Source organism: Sinocyclocheilus rhinocerous, unplaced genomic scaffold, assembly GCF_001515625.1.
Source record: "Sinocyclocheilus rhinocerous isolate Xijiao unplaced genomic scaffold, SAMN03320098_v1.1 scaffold368, whole genome shotgun sequence".
Lineage (NCBI taxonomy): Eukaryota > Metazoa > Chordata > Actinopteri > Cypriniformes > Cyprinidae > Sinocyclocheilus > Sinocyclocheilus rhinocerous.
Window position 1 is genome coordinate 738908 of NW_015664681.1, and position 19435 is coordinate 758342.

Sequence of the window (19435 nt, forward strand, 5' to 3'; positions counted from 1 at the left end):
GTTTAGTCTTTCACAAAACATAGCTAACGTAGGGACATTATAACTAGCCACCATATTGATTTATGGTCTTAAATATGTCCAGCGCTTTTTTATAAAGTCTGGTCCCTGTTTTTATAGTCTATGGTCTGGTCCAGCGTTTATCGGTTTGTGCGTCAGTAATAACGGTCCGTGGGGAAACACTGTGTTCCGTGTGTAGTTACAGTAAATAGACTAAACGAAGCCTCGAGGCAAATAATTTGCCTCTATGATTTTTTTGTATTCAAGTTACTCGAGGTATTCGAGGAATCGTTTCAGCCCTATACACTACCATGGGGGTCTCTTGCTCACCAATACTGAATTTATTATATGAAATATTGTGAAATATTATCACAATTTTAAATAAGTCATATATTTTAAAATGTAATTTATTCCTGCAATGGCAAAGCTGAATTTTCAGCATCCATTACTCCAGTCTTCAGTGTGACAGGATCAGTAATATGCTGATTTGGTGCTCAAGAAACATTTCTTTTTTTTTTTCAGGATTATTTGATAGATAAAAACAGCATTTATTTGAAATAGAAACATTTTGTAACTTTCGAACATTATTTCTTTACTTTTGTTTTTGATCAATTTAATGTATCATTGCTAAATAAAAGTATTTGTCATGCTACTGTGAGATAAATGCACGAAGAAGATGAAGATAAATGCAAATAGTCTTTAATAAATCCACGCAGGGGTAAATCCAGGACAGAACAGGCAGGAGACACACGTAGGGACGTAGTAGACTGGACAGAAAACAGTGAACAGAACACAACTTAAGTAGGTTGGCAAATGAAGATAATTAACTAGACACACATGAACCAAATGACATAATGAATGGGTGACAGAAACTAGGTCACACAGTCCAGGGGTGTGACAGTTAGCCCCCCTCCCGGAAGGCGCGACCTCGCGCCGCAGAAACAACAAAGGGATGGACTGAGGGGGACTTAGGAGGAGGACAAAGGAGTGGATATGAGATAGTGACAGGGGATGGCAAAGGGCTGGCAGGAAGGCAGGCAGACAATACAGGTGGAGTTTCGGCCGGAGGACGGACACCCGGGAGGAGGACGACGAACAGAGTCTGGGGTGGAGATGACGGAGGGAGGAGCCAGGACGGGGACAGAAGGGACCAGGGTGGATCAGATGGAGGAAGGAGCCATTTTGGAGGCAGAAGGGACCAGGGCGGATCAACTGGAGGACGGAGCCAGGGAGGAGACAGGAGGGACTTGGAGGAGCCAGGCGGGACCCAGGACACAGCCATGATGGCAGCCCACGGTGGAGCCGACGGAGGGAGGAGCCATGGTGGAGGAAGGGCTAACGGCTCCAGGGGGCCGATCGACGGCGGCGGAGCAGATGGTGATGGAGACTGGCAGACACACAGCGATCCCACCGCACAGATGGTGAGCTGAGGGTGAGCTGAGGGGCTGTCAGGAGACAGCGGTGGTGATGGTGAGGACTGGTACAGAGGTGGTGGGAGAGGGAGGCTGGGCGGGAGTTCACGATGCTCAGGAGGCTTAGGGACGGTGTGTGCTGCCCACACACACCATAAGGCCACTTCCAGCACCGTGAGCGCCAGCGACAGGGGAACGACCTCCGTGGTCGCTATAGTGTAGGCAGACAGATTCAGTTCAGGGAAGACAGATAATTCCAGGCAGACGAACAGTTCAATATAAACAGACAGTTCAGTTACGACCTACGTAGTTGTTTCAGGACAGACAGATGATTCAGGGCAGGCAGAGAGTTCAGACGAAGGCGGGAGAAGAGGGGGCATGTCTGCATATATGTTAACATCCTCTGAACACCCCTAGCGGTGGTGCAGTGGGCGGGGCATTCCTCCGCGCCCTCGCTCCCTACTGACACTTCCACCGTCGCATGTTTAGCAGCCGGCTCGCGCACCTGAACTGACGTCGATTGAGGCTCTAGCTCCGGGGCGATCCTCAGCTCTGTCGCTCTCCTAGGCGATGGCTCGTCGGTCACGGCGGGCTCTGGCTCTCTGTCAACGGTGGGCTCAAACTGTAGCTCCGCGAAGAAGTGTGGTGGTAGGCTGCGCTCTGCGTCGACCATAATAACTTAAAAGGAAAATTTAATAAACAAAACCAAAACACGGGGAAACACGCCACGCTACTTTCACATTTAGGTCCAGTCTTCTGTCACGCTACGGTGAGATAAACGCACGAAGAAGATGAAGATAAATGCAAATAGTCTTTAATAAATCCACACAAGGGTAAATCCAGGACAGAACAGGCAGGAGACACACGTAGGGACGTAGTAGACCAGACAGAAAACAGTGAACAGAACACAACTTAAGTAGGTTGGCAAATGAACATAATTAACTAGACACGCATGAACCAAATTACATAATGAACGGGAGACAGAAACTAGGTCACACAGAGCACATTGGGAAAGAAAACACAACAAACAGTCTAGGGGTGTGACAGTATTAAAAAAAATCTTACTGATGTAAAACTTTTGAATTGTAGCATATCTACAAATTTGACTCTGATTTATGTCTTGTTCACTTGTTACAGACATTGTCATCTTGTGTTTTCTTTAGTTTTTCTACTCTTGCAGTTTGTCTGCTCTACTTAAAAAAAATAAAAAAAACATTGGTTTGTCAGAAATTGTCACGACAAGTAGGACAAAGTTTACCCACAGAACATTAGAAAGGAGCTTTCAAAAAGTTTCCCAATTATATGTCCATCCTTCTCTTCAGTTTCTGTCCTTTGAGTCTCTATCCTCCTCCTGTTATCCTCATATGGACTCTTCTGTAGCGGAGCTATTCGCTCGTGACTGATTGTCAGTAAAACATGCTCTTACTGTCATACTCCGATTCGTCTGCGTCTGTGTCCCCTGATTAATGGCAGGGAAAACGCAAATTGAAAGCCGTCGTCTCTTGCGGATGCGCATCTCTATGTGTATAGTCTCCAGCAAACAAAATAATGATGATGATTACCAGACCCCCCCACCCCCCTATATCGTCTGTCACAGCTCACAATAAATAAGCCTTGTCTTTTCTTGCCCCGTCCTGCCTTGCTAATGTAAATAAGGAGAATTCATTAACCTTGCTGATAGTCCTAGGATCTGTTTCCAGGGTGTTGGTGGGAGCCATCTGGTTATCATTGCTGTCTTGTCAGAGAGCGGAGAGGAGATCCAGAGCTCGTTTATTTATGAGATCTGCCCTCGGTCTTACGTTGAGGTCAGATCTACCAAATACTTAGACAGCAGTGGGTTGCACCGGGCTTGCAGAACAGCAGGGAGGCCGATCGCTTGGACGCCATTAGCCGGGATGAAGCCTTCCTTCTGGACTGCATGACAGGGGCACGTAGCTTAATTGGGATATATGAGCTTTTAGGCTTGTCTTCATTATTTTCTTTAGCTGAAAGTGACTTTAATTTGTCTTGAAGCCGATGCAGACAGAATACTGTACTAAAATTCTCTGTTTTGTCTACAGCACCAAACAGACATTGTGATCAGTGCAGACCGATTACAGAACAAATGACACTTATGAGTCAGTTATTTTGAGTGAATAAAAACATACAGCACCACTAGATTCTTTTTAGTAAATAAAGCGCATATCAACTAACTGTGAGGCTTAGAGAGGTCATGAACTGAAAAATCATAATTTCTTTTGACATATAAGAGGTCACTGCACTATTAAAACATCCTGTAAGTTTAAAAACTCAAAACTTTCTCATTAGTCTAAAAACAGCATATATTGGAGCCAATCTGCCAAAATGACAGGTTGTGGAATGTGCCACTTTATAACCCCATTCACACATACAGTACTGGTAAATTACCGGTTACGTGTGAACTGGACCTTTTCAAAAATACCAGTAAATTTGTTCTGGTAATTTACCCGTATGAGAAGTTTTAAAATTACCAATAAATTACCGGTAATCTGCTCTGTGTGAAGATTACCAGTATGACAATGTACGAGTTCAGAACGTGCTGACGTAAGACATCTACATTTTTGTATTTACAAAAAATACAAAAAGCCGTTTCCGGTAATTTTACGGCAATTTACTGGTATTACTGTTGAAAGGGGCTTATGACTTAATAGTGTGGTTAAACACCACCTCTGCTTCTTTTCAGTATGCCACTTAGGCATGAAATCATTAAAAATGCCTTTTAGGGGGTTAGAATAATTTCTTAAGGATCAAGTGACATTGAAGACTGGAGTAATGGCTCAATATTACTGTTTTACTGTATTTCTTTATCAAGTAAAGATTTCTTCAAAAACATAAACTTACCAATTCCAAACTTTTGAACTGGTTGTTTGTTATCACATTTTTTGTTGTCTTAGTATTGTTCTTTAGTAGAGACCAGTTGCATTGGATGGCATTTACAGTAATCCACCTATAAAGTTGTCAAAAAGTCTATGTAAACATATTTGTGTAAGAAATTTTTGAAATGTATTTAGAATTGAAGTTATCTCTTCATCTGGTGATGGAATTACATTTTTCCCCTAAATATTTATTCCTTTCAACTCCTAAAATAATTTTTAATGGAATCGTTAGGGAACGAGAATACTTTTCTTTTTTTTCTTTTTCCCATCCCTAATACACACACACAAACACACACACACACAAACAAAACTTGCGTCAAAGTGTGCTAATGTAGTTCGCCTTTTCAGCAGTACGGTAGTCCAAATATCCCCATTCTAACAATTCATCAAACCTTTTTGTAGTCATCCATGAACTTACAATGTAGGTTGTGCAATTCATTAACCCCTACCCACTCAACATGACACAGACAGAAGTAAGAGCTTAAGTGCTTTTCCTGCTTTCAGCCCTTAATATCACAGTTTAATTCACAGGCAGTGCTTTTGAAGAAAGCTTGTGCTTGTTATTGCATTCTGGAACTCTTCCAGTCACTTTAAATGTGATTTGTAGTGGCTCTCAGCTGGATGGAAACATTTTGTGTAATGTCTAGAGTAGTTCTTCATGTGCTGCAGTCATTGTTTTGATGGGGACTCATTCACAGCTCTATGTGCAGGATTAGAAGGACTGAGTGGGATTACAGCCGATAGGAGAGTAAAAACTAAAAACCTGCACACATCCTGCTGAACCTTCTGTGAAGATTTATAAGAAATGTAGAGTAAACAAAGGCAAAGTGGTACATTATTTTGCATTTAGGAAACATTGAATGTGTGTATATATATATATATATATATATGTGTGTGTGTGTGTGTGTGTAATTTGTCCTTCAAACTGACATTTTCCAATAACACCTAATTTAGTTTCTATAAAAATTATTTGTGCTGAACAGTGTATGGTGGTGAAGGGAACATATGCAATGAGTAAACATTTTGAGTATAAAGTTTCAGTTTAAATTAACTATCTATTTATGTTTGTTTGAAGTATCTGAATGTTTAACATCAGCAGTAATTGTGTAACAGCTACTTAAATAAAGCTAAACACAACTGGACCTCATTCTAATTTAATGTCATTTGGTTGTTTAATTATTAAGTAAATAAAATGACTAATATATCTTCAATATCTGTATTGAGCACTCTGTATTTTGGGGTTGTATGATTATAGTAAGTATAGCGCAGCTACTGAGTGTTGCATGAAAATGTCTGTGAGGCATCTCTTTATGTAGGGTCACTGTGCACTCCTTGTTCCTGTTGTTTCAGGGGGAAGAGCTCAATGAATCTGCACAGGAGAGCCGTGCCAATGCTGAGATGCGCAGACTCCTTGCCCAGAAGTTCCTTAGGTTGCCATGGAAACCAGGGGTAAAACATGCTTTTATAGTGTTAAATACATACACTTTATTTTCCTACACAGAAGAAATGTGTAGGATAATGTGCGGTGGTTTGCATTCACTATTCTCCAATATTAAAACTGCTTTTATCTAACCCACACTGACAGTGTGCAGGTTAGCTGTGAATCTCTCACTCTCTCTCTTTGTGTGTGATTTCCTTGGGGAGGCACATCCTCCCATAGCTCTGCATCCCTCCAGGAATTGTGCTAAAATTACATGAACAGGTGGCCGAAAAGACGAGAGAACAACAGGCGCTGTATTTATGATGAACCAGCCAGTTCTGCTTAGCCCTTCTATATTGTTCCAGATATAAATTAATTAGACACCCACAAACACCTGAATATCAGGAATTAACACTATGGCATTAACACTAACAAACGACTATTAGTAGTATTACAGTCTCTCTCTGTGAGGATCATTGTAGGAACAGATCTTACCAAGCTGATGAGAATTTTCACACCAAGAGGCGAATATTTTTGCATTTGACTTCTAGCTTAAATCCTCAGAGGATTTGAGGTGACTTTTGCAATTTAAGTTAATTTCTCACTGAGAGCTGAAGTCAATAGCATCTTCTGAGCCAGAAGCTCACATAGAACCTACCAGAAGCCTTATGGCCATTCAAACTGAGCCAGTGGATTTTGAATGGATAAAGTTTGTATTTTTGAAAATGAATTAATAGAATTATTGTTAATTAGTATAAATGTTGTCGTCTAAAACGATGTGGCACAAAAAAATCTGTGATTCAAATGTCAAATCTGCTCCTCTCTATACAGGGACAGTTCATGGTGATTGCTGATGTCTAGTTCAACTGTACCTATCTTACAGTTTTACTAAGAACTTTAAAGGTGTTATTTCTTTCCACCTGATCCAGGACTGCCACAAGTGCCTTCTCAAAAAATATAAAAAAATAAAATAAACAACATAGAATTGAATCACTTTCATATTAAAAGCTGATGTGTTTCCAGTATTTACTACATTAAAACATTAATTATCTGGTTTGTAATTATTCAAATAGCCCTGTGAAATAAGACAATGTTAAATATTTGAAAAGGTCATATTATAATATATATTTTATATTTTTTTTCTTCTCAATCCACTTTCAGTGCTTATGGAGTTCCTCATTTGCAAGTCGCTTTGGATAAATAATGATGAAGTGATGTTTTCTTGCAATAGTTTTGCTTATTAAAATATACACTACTGTTAAAAAGTTTGGGGTCAGTTTTTTTGTATTTAAATTCAGTAAGGATGCATTAAATTAATAAAAAAATGACAGTTGTCACAGTAGTGTGTGTATGAATCCACAAGAAAATGAGATGTATTAGACTTCACTGAAACTACTGAAGAGAACACTAAAAACCATCAATGTTAATGCATGACCTTGAACTGAGGAAACTGAGGAACTGGACTGAACCAGCAGAGAGTGAGACAACTTGGAACAGTATGGGATCAGCAGAGATAATAGACCAGGAATCCTTATATCATCCATCTCAAATAATTTAGTTGAGACCCAACTTCTTTCACACGCCTCAGTGTCAGGAGTGTGGGCAGGGCTCCAATCCATACCGACAAAATCCTAATATGCCCTAGACCATGAACCCTGATGCTGGCTCACACACCTGGACAGACATCACGCTGGGCTCGGGCTCAGGGATGAACGTAGCCTCTGGCGATCACTCTGGCATTTTTTTTTTAATGGCAGGCTCTGGCTTGTGCTCTGTAGGTGCATGGCTGAAGGCTGGCTGGGCTCTGGGTCTGGAGTGGGGCTGGCGTCCTCATCAATGAGGGAGGCAGTGAACCAGTCACACTCCCTCAAGGACCTTCCATGGGCAGACGTGCCTTTGACCACTCATTGATAGGGATGTAACAATTCACTCAACTCACGATTCGATTTGAATCACGATTTTGATTTCACGATTCGATTCGCGATTTTTTTTTAACAAAATGAGATTTAAGACAAATTATAAATTAAATGTGTCCTTTTATTTTTGCTTGGACAAAATGCTGCACGTTTCTTTGTGAAATTGAAATATAACACTATAATAATATACTAATATAGCACTTGCATATTATTGCTCTTTTGTTGGTTTTGATTGCTTCTATTGTCCGTCTTCATATAAACAAAATAATGCTTTGTCTGTGCTCTTTCTATGTAAAATTAGAGGCAACCACTGCATTTTAATCATGATCCAAACAAAGATGCTGCATACATGCAACATGAGCAGTTTTTAAGCTAAATTATAATGTATAATTTCGAAATTTGAAGCGAGGAGGAGATGAACAGGAGGTAAAAAAGTAAAGACTTCACCATTGTTGCAAATAAATCATACTCACCTGGATGCAGTTTTTCATAATTTCGAAGTTCACCTATGTTAGTTTTCATAGGCCCTACATAAAATTTTTACTTATTAAAAATTTTGAAAATACTCATCTTCAGAACACAAATTAAAATATTTTTGATGAAATCTGAGCCTAATAAAATAAAATAAAACAGTCCATGTGACATCAGTGGTTCAACCCTAATTTTATGAAGCTATGAGAATACTTTTTTTGCAAAGGAAAACAAAAATAACGACTTTTATTTAAAAAATGTCTTCTCTTCCGGGTCAGTCTCCGCTGCTATTCACGAGAGCACCACGACGCAGGTGTGTGCATTCCTCTGCTTGCAAACAAGGCGCAATGCATCTGGGTTCTACGTCAGAATGCCGGCTCCTGCGTCAGCAGCATCACATGCATGCTACAGGGTACTCTCGTAAATGTGTAGTGGAGACTGAAAAGGTTTGTTAAATAAAGTCATTATTTTTGTTTTATTTTTGCACAAAAAAAGTATTCTCGTAGCTTCTTAAAATTACAGTTGAAACACTGATGTCACATGGACTATTTTAACAATGTCCTTACCGTTCTGGCCCTTGAACGAGGTAATTGTGTTGTTTGTGTTGCTTCTGTTCTGAAGATGAATGAAGGTCTTGCGGGTTTGGAACAACATGCAGATGAGTAATTAATTAATTTTCATTTTTGGATGAACTGTCCCTTTAAGCAACATTTTTGATATGCTGTTCATGAAGGAGTTTCAATATTGTTGCCAGCTGCTGTGAAGCTCTTTTCTAAATGCTGTGAAAACACTGAACCTGACTCCACTGTAGTATCACCGATCGATAAGCCAACAATCCTTATCTCCTCTCCCTACCTCGTTGCCGTAGCAGGCTAGGAGACACGACACTGTGTGATAATGAAGAGACAATGATCAAAGAGGGTCCCTGACCACACGCTGCCCCCGAGGCTCCCTTCCTCTGGGCCTGTGACAGATGAGCTCCTCGTTCGACGTTGAAGTGTCAGGTGCATGCTAACCCTCCAGGAAGCAATGGGAGCACGGAAGCTCTTAAGAGGCATGTGATGTAGGAAATGCCAGAAATAGCAAATGGCACACAGACGTCACATTGGAGTCCTTGTGTTGTCCCATTCTCCTGTCTCATTGGAAATGTGTCGATTGTTTGTCAGATACTTATCCAGTATGATTCACAACAAAGGAAAAAAATACCCCAGTGCAGAGATAACCTCTGTTTTTATCCGATGATTTATGTGCTTCCCTCTCTATGTTATTGAATGCATTATATGGCCAGTAGGAATAACCAGGCTGGGAAATCTATCATCAGGGCTTTGGCTGGAAGCGCAGTAAGATGACTCTGACAAAAGATCTCAGGCCATTCATTCACACTCCATATGCTGCCGTATAAGATGCTCTTATCATGCACCACAGAATGTATTTTAGAGTTACTTAAAATTCAGAGATAAAGGGAAGATGAATGCTATTAATTTTGACTGATAACACAAGATTCACAGGTATTTATAGCACACCTTATTGTAACAAATACAGACAAGTCTATTACTGATACACAATGGGACTATTTAGATATGTTTATCATACCTCTAGAGGATTATGGTAGCAAATCCCATTTTTTTCATGATTTATAGTGCATTTGTATTACACTGCACATTTTTATATAGACGCTGTCACATTCTCCTTGTTTCCCCTTGTGCAAAACAAACCAGGGTGACAGTTATTCATCTATTCGGAGCATGTGAAAATTTAAATAGTACACTTGATAATGCCCAGATAATCCACCTTACCACCTGTGACCGCATTGTACTCTCTCTTCTCCCTCGACTGAACTCTTGCCATGTGCGAATGTGCCATGGCAATGGAGTGGCACAGCCCAGTGTGCCCATGACAGCTGAAACCGTCCCCAAGATTCTATGGCGTCCTGTCCACCCACTCTGATTGGGTGGGATGCCATTCCCACCATCCACACCAGCTGCAATTATACAGGCTAAATTTAAACGTGGCTGTGCAGCGAGAGACCTAAACAACTGACAGAAGGGGCGAGAGCAATCTAATATGAGCTCACCTGCATGATGAGTAATGCCTGTCTCTGTCACCGTCACCACCAGGAGCATTATAGAAAGATAAAGGGTGGTGGAGAATTTGGTACATGAAGATTTGCACAGGCTTACACATTTCCTGATAAATCCCACCACTGCTGCACCAACTCATAATTCTTCATTAAGTCGTGAGCATGAAGTAGCTGGAAATGCATTGCCCAATTTTCCTGTTTGTGACAATTTGTGTTTTCTGAAAGCATTGCTGCATATCCAATAGACATTTAATCACTCTGAAAGCTCTGTGAGCGTTGTGCCGCATCCAGTTTATTGGAAATAAAGCCAAAACATGATAATTATACTTTCTAATAAATATTATTGATATAAGGTCACTACATAGTTTACATTGCAACTGGTGTTATAGGAATAGTTCTCTCAAAAATGAAAATTTGCTTAAAATTTTTATATTCACAGATCCAATTTCAGATATATTTGTTGTTGGGCTGTCCTGTGCATAATCTGGGTCTGTGTGAAGGCCTGGGCCCTGTTCTCACCTCTGAATCAAGTGTTAATTCAGCCACCTGTGCTATATTAATAGACATCCCATTTATGGGCTTATGGTTTTATGGTAGCATTAAACCTTGAATTGCATGATAGAAAACCCTTTTTCAATTGCATCAATGAAAATTGTGACCACAGTTTTTTTTTTTCCGTGGTCAATGTTATTTTGTCCATGTAGTACACTCCGTAGTTCAACAATTACAAAAAAATATAGTATACATTTACAGCAAATGGGCAATGTGCAGATATTCTTCCTTGACCAAATAAGTATGTGTAGTATATACAATACCAGGGCTGCATTTCCCAAAAGCAACATAAGCCGAAGTTGATCATAGAACCGTTGCCACCTCTATGATCAATTTAGCTCATGATGCTTTTGAAAAACGCAGCCCAGGTTTATTCGAACCTAGATAAGGAAATGAGCTAGAGCAGAGGAGAAATGCAAAAAAGAAAAAGTAGAGGAATTGCATTGGTTTAAATAATGGATCAACACTTTGTAATGGATAGACAATAAATTAAATATTGTTATTAATACACTGTAAAAAATTTTTTGTGACATTTACAGTAAAATATCGGCAGCTGTGGTTTTCAGAACTTTACCGTAAAAAATATGGTAGCAACATTTGAGATTTTACAGATTTAAGTTAAATTTGCAGTAAAAAAAATGCATATTTCATTTACTGCTATAATGTTATTATACCAACCTATTGAAGAACTAATATCTGTTTTGTGCCATTGTAATACACTGATAACCACAAAAATCAGGTGGTGATGAGAAAGTAAATCAAAGCTCATTATAAGCAGCTCTTCAACAAGCTGATACTAATATGTGACCCTGGAGCACAAAACCAGTCTTAAGTCGCTGGGGTATATTTGTAGTAATAGCCAACAATACATTGTATGGATCAAAATGATCGATTTTTCTTTTATGCCAAAAATCATTAGGATATTAAGTAAAGATCATGTTCCATGAAGATATTTTGTACATTTCCTACCGTAAATATATCAAAACGTAATTTCTGATTGGTAATATACATTGCTAAGAACTTCATTTGGACAACTTTTAAGGTGATTTTTTCAATATTTAGATTTTTTTGCACCCTCAGATTCCAGATTTTCAAATAGTTGTATCTCGGTCAAATATTGTCCTATCCTAACAAACCGTACATCAATGGAAAGCATTCATCATTATCATTGACATCAATAACATCATTATTTGTTCAGCTTTCAGATTATGTATAAATCTTAATTTCAAAAAATTAACCTTATGCCTGGTTTTGTGGTCCATGGTCACATATATAGTAGGTGCACAGTGTCATTCATACAAATACTAAACACCATAATGGTAACACACATGATATTAAAATAATGCAATAAACATTAATTTAGCAACATTAGATGGATTAGATGTAATTTAACAACATTAAGATGTAACCCTAACCCTACAAAATTTATAAGAAAAAAAAAATGGTAACACTTTAGATTAGGGAACACATTTTCACTGTTAACTAAGAGTTTTCCGTCAATAAACCCCTAATTTACTGCTTAATAATAGTTAGTAAATTAGATGCTAGGTTTAGGTATTGGGTAGGATAAAGGGATCTAAAATATGGTCATGTGGAATAAGGCAGTTTGTGCTTTATAAATATTAATAAACAGCCAATATGCTAGTAATATGCATGCTAATAAGCTACTAGTTAATAGTGAGAACTAGTCCTTAAAATAAAGTGTTACCGGAAAAACTAAGAAACATAGTTATTTTTATTTACGAAAATGTGAAGTGTCAGGCAGGGAATTCTGGGAATGTCAATTTACGTTTTTTTCACTGTAAATTATACAATGACTTTTTCTTTTTCACTTCCAAAACCCCCTATTTTACATTAAGGTTAGATTTATTACAGTTATTCACTGTATATGGAGACTTACCGTTAACCAATAAACAGGTTTTTACTGTAGCGCTTTTACTGTTAAAATCACAACCATTTCTTTACATTGTAGTTTATATTGTAGTTCATAATATAGTTTATTTTATATTTAATTTTAAAATCTCTGGACTATTTCCTTCACATTAATGCTGGTTACACGTGCAGAAAAGGCTGATTCTCTCTGTTTTTCTTCTCTGTCAGTATAAAGGTCAGGCCAATCTGCATGTGTTTGAAGACTGGTGTGGCTCATCTATCTCCCAGCTCAGGAAGAATCTTCATTTTCCTCTCTACCCACATGTAAGACCAGACACTGGAAGACAGAGTTTGATAGAACAATTCAGATTAACCTGCTTGCTTGACTTATGAAATGTATTCTGGATACTCTGGGCAGTATCTCATTGTCAGTATTTTCATTAACAAATCCCAAATGTTGGCCTAATATTTGCGAGGGGCAGGATGTGTTGCAGACAGAACTAATATCTGTTCTTTCACCTTTGCATTATCACTAAAACAGTGTTTTGGAGCTGTCTGTTTATTCTTCTTCGAAGCCATTTTGAGGTGTGATTCTGTGAATTAGTGTTAGTGCCTTGGGTTTAAGAGTGAATAAGCCTACAAATGCTTTTATATTTAATTCTTCCCTACAGACCAGGACCACGGTGAAGAAAATTGCAGTGGCTCCAAAATGGAAGAATTATGGCCTTAGAGTCTTTGGATTTATTCATCCTTACAAAGATGGTTAGTGTATTTCATCAATGTTTTTGTTACATTACAGGGATTTCATCAGGGTTTACTGTTGCACAAAAATGTACAAAACTTTAAAACATCATGGATTTACTCTCATCATAATTACAATCACACATGCTCATTTAATTTCTAGTGCCTAATAAAATGGACAATATGTTATGCTATTGCTGTGCATTCATGTCCAGGCTCAGTAACGTCTCGGTTACGTATGTAACCCTCGTTCCCTGAAGGAGGGAACGGAGACGTTACGTCAGTCATGACTGACGAATTGGGATCTCGCCCGAGAGCCCAATCACCTTCGAGTGTTAACTAAACAAGCCAATGACAGTTGGCGTGCGTGTTTCGCCACGCGCACCCCGCCCCGCAGCGCGGGTATAAAAGGAGAGCGCGTGCAAACGCACATCAGTTTTTCGCTGAGGAGCCGAGACTACGTGCCCCGGCCGTACAGCGGTGGTACAGCAACTGTGGCGACGGAACGTAACGTCTCCGTTCCCTCCTTCAGAGAACAAGGGTTACATACGTAACCGAGACGTTCCCTTTCAGTCAGTCACGTTCGACGTTACGTCAGTCGTGACTGACGAATTGGGATCCGTATGGAAAACGCCACTATTGCTGACCCCCTCCAGTGCCCTGCGGAAGCCGGCAAGTCCCCCCACACCAGCTGGGGCGGAAGATAGGACAGCGGCTAGGCAGAGGTGTCCACACTGCTGTTCCATACAGTGGTACATTGGATAACACTGGGAAAGCGTACCCAGTTGGGAACGCTACGGAAGCCACATCCTGCGCATAGGAGGTATCATGTGGAATTACACATATGGACTGGCCCAGGGCAGTGCTACATATGGAAGTCCCTGCGGTAGACTCAACCCGCCTGGGGTGAGATAACTACGCAGCAGAGATGGCAGCGAACGACTGCCAGGGAAAGACACGGGCTTACCGTGAGGGGAGCCGTACCGTGGAAGAATACACATGTGGGATCACCCGAAGGGGAATCACTACACACGGGCACCTAGCCCAGCACAAGGGCTGACCTTGGGCATGCACACGAGTGCTGAGCCTGGCGTCTGGCGCTCCGCCACGCCTGACCGCCGAGGGTGCGGGAGGAACTCCAACAGGGTTCGCCATGGGGAACTGAACTGAGAAGCAAAAAAGCGCACGTATCCGGTCCGTAGAGGGGAATGGCGCAGCAAGCGTGATCGACACCGAGCAGGTCCGGTGTTACTGCCTACCTGAGGCGAGTACACGAGAGGACACGGGCTCTACACGGAGATTATAGAATCTCGCAAACGTGTTAGGCGTCGCCCAGCCGGCAGCTCTACAGATGTCTGCTATCGAGGCGCCCCGCGCCAATGCCCAAGAAGATGCCACTCCTCTCGTAGAGTGAGCTCTCACTCCGAGGGGGCAACGTAAACGTTGGGCCTGGTAAGCTAAGACTATAGCCTCCACTAACCAGTGGGCAAGTCTTTGTTTGGAGACAGCCTTCCCCTTCTGCTGTCCTCCGAAGCAGACAAAGAGCTGGTCTGAGGTCCTGAAGCTCTGCGTACGGTCCACATAAATGCGCAGAGCGCGAACGGGACAGAGCAGAGCGATGGCTGGGTCTGCCTCCTCCCGGGGCAGCGCTTGCAAGTTCACCACCTGATCCCTAAAAGGCGTGGTGGGAACTTGGGCACATATCCAGGCCGGGGTCTCAGGACAACGTGAGAGTTACCCGTTCCGAATTCCAGGCACGAATCGTCGACCGAAAATGCCTGCAGGTCCCCTACCCTCTTGACCGAGGCCAATGCGGCGAGGAGCGCTGTCTTTAACGACAGAAACTTAAGCTCTACTGACTGCAGAGGCTCGAAGGGCTCCTCCTTCAAGGCCGTCAGGACCGAGGGGAGATCCCAAGAGGGTAACAGGTGAGGGCGCGGAGGATTTAACCTCCTTGCCCCTCTGAGAAACCTGATGACCAAGTCCTGCTTCCCCAAAGACTTACCGTCTACTGCCTCGTGATGCGCGGCAATGGCGGCAACATACACTTTAAGGGTGGAGGGAGACAGCCTTCGCTCCAACCCATCCTGCAGGAAAGAAAGCACGACTCCGATCGGGCATCTACGGGGGTCTTCCCGGCGGGAAGAGCACCAATCGACGAACAGGTTCCACTTCAGCCTGTAAGCGTGTCTAGTAGACGGGGCTCTGGCTGAAGTGATGGTGTTTACTACCGCTGGAGGTAGCCCACCTAGAACCTCCGCGTCCCGTCCAGGGACCACAAGTGGAGATTCCACAAGTCTGGACGCGGGTGCCAGAGGGTGCCCCCTCTCTGAGAAAGGAGATCCCTCCTCAGAGGAATTTGCCAAGGAGGGGCTGTCGCGAGGAGCATCAGTTCGGGGAACCAAGTCCGACTGGGCCAATATGGCGCTACCAAGAGGACCTGCTCCTCGTCCTCCCTGACCTTGCACAGTGTCTGTGCGAGAAGGCTCACTGGGGGAAACGCATATTTGCGTAGGCCCCGAGGCCAGCTGCACCCCAGTGCGTCCGTGCCGAGGGTCCCCTCGGCCAGGGAGTAAAACAACTGGCAATGGGACGTGTCCGGGGAGGCAAACAGGTCTACCTGAGCGTCCCCAAAGCGTCTCCAAATCAGCTGGACTGTCTCGGGGTGGAGTCGCCATTCTCCCGGAAGGGCGGGCTGACGTGAGAGCTCGTCAGCTGCACGATTGAGCTCGCCTGGGACATGAACGGCGCGAAGCGACCTCAGATGCTTCTGACTCCAGAGGAGGAGATGGCGGGCGAGTTGCGACATGCGACGGGAGCGTAGACCGCCCTGGTGGTTGATGTACGCAACGGTCGCAGTGTTGTCCGTACGGACCAGTACATGCTTGTCGTGCAGCAGCAATTTGAAGCGGCGCAGAGCTAGCCATACTGCTTGCAACTCGAGGCAATTGATATGCCACTGCAGTCGGGGCCCCGACCAGAGCCCCGCAGCTGCATTCCCATTGCACATGGCACCCCAGCCCCTGGCAGAGGCATCTGTTGACACAACAACATGCCTGGATACTTGCCCAAGGGACACCCCTGTCCGAAGAAAGGCAAGATCTGCCCACGGGCTGAAGGTCTGACGGCAGAACGGGGTAACAGGAACCCGGTAAGTGCCGTGTCGCCATGCCCATCTCGGGACCCGGTCGTGAAGCCAACGCTGAAGCGGTCTCATATGAAGCAACCCGAGCGGCGTGACAGCGGCTGCGGATGCCATATGCCCCAGGAGCCTCTGAAACTCTTTCAGTGGAACCGCCGTCTTGCGCTGGAAGGACCCCAGGCAGTTCAGCATCGACTGCGCACGCTCTACTGAGAGACGTGCTGAGAGGTTGACCGAGTCCAGCTCCATGCCGAGAAAAGAGATCCTCTGCACCGGGGAGAGTTTGCTCTTTTCCCAGTTGACCCGAAGCCCCAACCGGCTGAGGTGACTGAGCACCGTATCCCTGTGTTCGCACAACTGCGCTCGGGACTGGGCCAATATGAGCCAGTCGTCGAGGTAGTTGAGAACGCGAATGCCCGCTTCCCTCAATGGAACGAGGGCTGCCTCCACGACCTTGGTGAAGACACGAGGCGACAGGGATAGCCCGAAGGGGAGGACCTTGTACTGATACGCTCGCCCTTCGAACGCAAAGCGGAGAAACGGTCTGTGTCGAGGGAGAATCGAGACATGAAAGTACGCGTCCTTGAGGTCGATCGCTGCGAACCAATCGAAAGGACGGACGCATTGAAAGATGCGTTTCTGCGTCAACATCCTGAACGGGAGCTTGTGAAGGGCCCGGTTCAGTACGCGCAGGTCCAGGATCGGTCGTAACCCACCGTCTTTCTTGGGTACGATGAAGTACGGGCTGTAGAAACCCGACCTCATCTCGGCTGGAGGGACCGGCTGTATCGCGTCCTTCACCAGCAGGACCGCGATTTCTGCACGCAAGACAGGAGCATCCTTGTCCAGCACCGAGGTGAACCGAATGCCCCTGAACTTGGGAGGGCGCAGGGCGAACTGAATCGCGTAGCCGAGTCTGATGGTTCTCATGAGCCAGCGAGACGGCCTGGGGAGCGCTAACCAGGCCCCCAGCAACCGAACTAGCGGGACCAGGGAAACCACCGACGTACCCGCAGTAGGGCAGTGAAGTGGAACACAGGACCCAACCCGGGAGGCAGTGCGTCCCAGGGTGGGGTCTGAGTGCGCGGCGCACCACTTACCTGGCTCCATAGCTGGGCAGGGGGCTCGTGAGGAGGCACAGCGTCCCCGAACCGGACCCTGCTGCCCATCGGCGAAAGGAGAGGGGGACGGCCGTGTGGAGACAGGGTCTCGTGCACCGCCATCCTCGCCCTCTTGGGACCCAGAGACAAAGGAAACTGCTCTTTTATTGAAGTTTTGGGTACCACTGGCTGGGTAGCCAGTGGCGGAACAAAAACAAACGGAAACATAAGATTCTCCACCCGGCCCTCCTCCGGGGGAAGGAGTGGTGCAGTCACCATCTCCGAAGAGCAGGATCCAAGAGCTCCGGGTCGCCCGTCTCAGGGACGCCGCCTGCTCTGGCGCTTCACAGGCTTGGCAGGGGCGGAGGCGGGCAGCGCCGGTTTCCTGCGGCCAGCTCCACGCTGCGGCCGTTGTGAAGGCTGCTGTTGTGGCCGTGCCGGAGCGGAGGTGGAGGCCGCAGGAGGGCGCCCTCGGCGACGAGCAGACAGAGGGGCTGCAGCCGGCGGTGGGGTGCAGACAGCAGCAGACCGCCGGGGCAGGATGTGTCGAAACGCCTCCGTCTGCTTCTGCGCGGCGGAGAACTGTTGGGCAAAGCCCTCCACCGCTTCGCCGAATAGGCCGGCCTGGGAGATCGAGGAGTCCAGGAAGCGATGCTTGTTGGCCTCCCTCATATCCGCCAAGGTCAGCCATAGGTGGCGCTCCTGGACCACCAATGTGGACATCGTCTGACCCAGGGCCCGCGCCGTGACTTTCGTCGCCCTAAGCGCGAGGTCCGTCGCCGTGCGCAGTTCCTGCAGCACACCTGGGTCAGCACCACCCTCGTGCAGCTGCTTCAACGCCTTGGCCTGGTGGACTTGCAGGAGGGCCATGGCGTGCAGGGCGGAAGCGGCCTGTCCAGCAGCACTGTAAGCCTTAGCCGTCAGAGCGGACGAGAACTTACAGGCCCTGGACGGAAGGCGTGGACTACCTCTCCAGGCGGCGGCGCTTTGCGGGCAGAGCTGCATGGCAATAGCGCGCTCAACCGGAGGGATGTCCACATACCCTTGGGCCGCCCCCCCGTCGAGGGTGGTGAGGACAGAGGAGGCACCAAGTCTGTTTCGGGCAGAAAAAGGTGCCTTCCAAGACTTAGTAACCTCCTCATGCACTTCCGGGAAGAATGGAACCGGAGGCGGCTGCCGACGCCCGGCCTGCGCCCCCAGGAACCAATCATCCAGCCTCGAGCGTTCGGGAGAAGGAGGAGGCCTCCAGTGCAGCCCGACACTCTCGGCGGCCCGGGAAAGCATAGCGGTCAGCTCTGGATCTGACTCGGGCAACGCCACTCTACCTGACGGTGGCAGCGCAGCCGAATCCTCATCTCCAGAGCCTAGCTCGCCCTCCGATGCAGCGATCGACATCCTGTCATCCGCCTGTGCTCCGCACAAGATGCTGGACCCCGCCCTGTCCGAGGACCCAGCACACTCGTCCGGAAACCCCAGGTGGTGCGCCATGCTTGAGGAATGAGAGGCCCGCGGAGACGTACTCGACGGGGAAGCTCTCACCGTAACCCTCAGGTCTCCCTGACCATGAACCGAAGTAGCCCTCCGAAAACCGGAAGAGCTAGAGCGGGGCATGGCAAGGGGGATACCCCCCCGTTTAATGAGGAGGTATCTAGACCGCAACGTCGCGATGGTCATGTTCCCGCACTGAGAACATGACTCATCCATGAGCGCTGCTTCAGCGTGCTGTAAGCCCAGGCACGAGATGCAGCGATCATGACCATCAGATGCAGCCAGGAAGCGACCACATCCAGAAACGCACGAGCGGAAAGCCGTCTTTAAAAAGACGCCCATCGCTCGTG

General features: G+C 45.4%; 1 protein-coding gene across 1 annotated transcript in view; it reads left to right on the top strand.

Moving 5' to 3' along the window:
• Positions 1-19435, top strand: part of b4galnt4b (beta-1,4-N-acetyl-galactosaminyl transferase 4b) — an 84855-nt gene that overhangs the window by 34124 nt on the left and 31296 nt on the right. The window contains exons 4-6 of the mRNA XM_016541043.1: positions 5654-5752; positions 12843-12938; positions 13286-13376. Of these exons, the coding sequence (XP_016396529.1) occupies positions 5654-5752; positions 12843-12938; positions 13286-13376 (286 nt within the window). The remainder of the gene's footprint in view (positions 1-5653; positions 5753-12842; positions 12939-13285; positions 13377-19435) is intronic.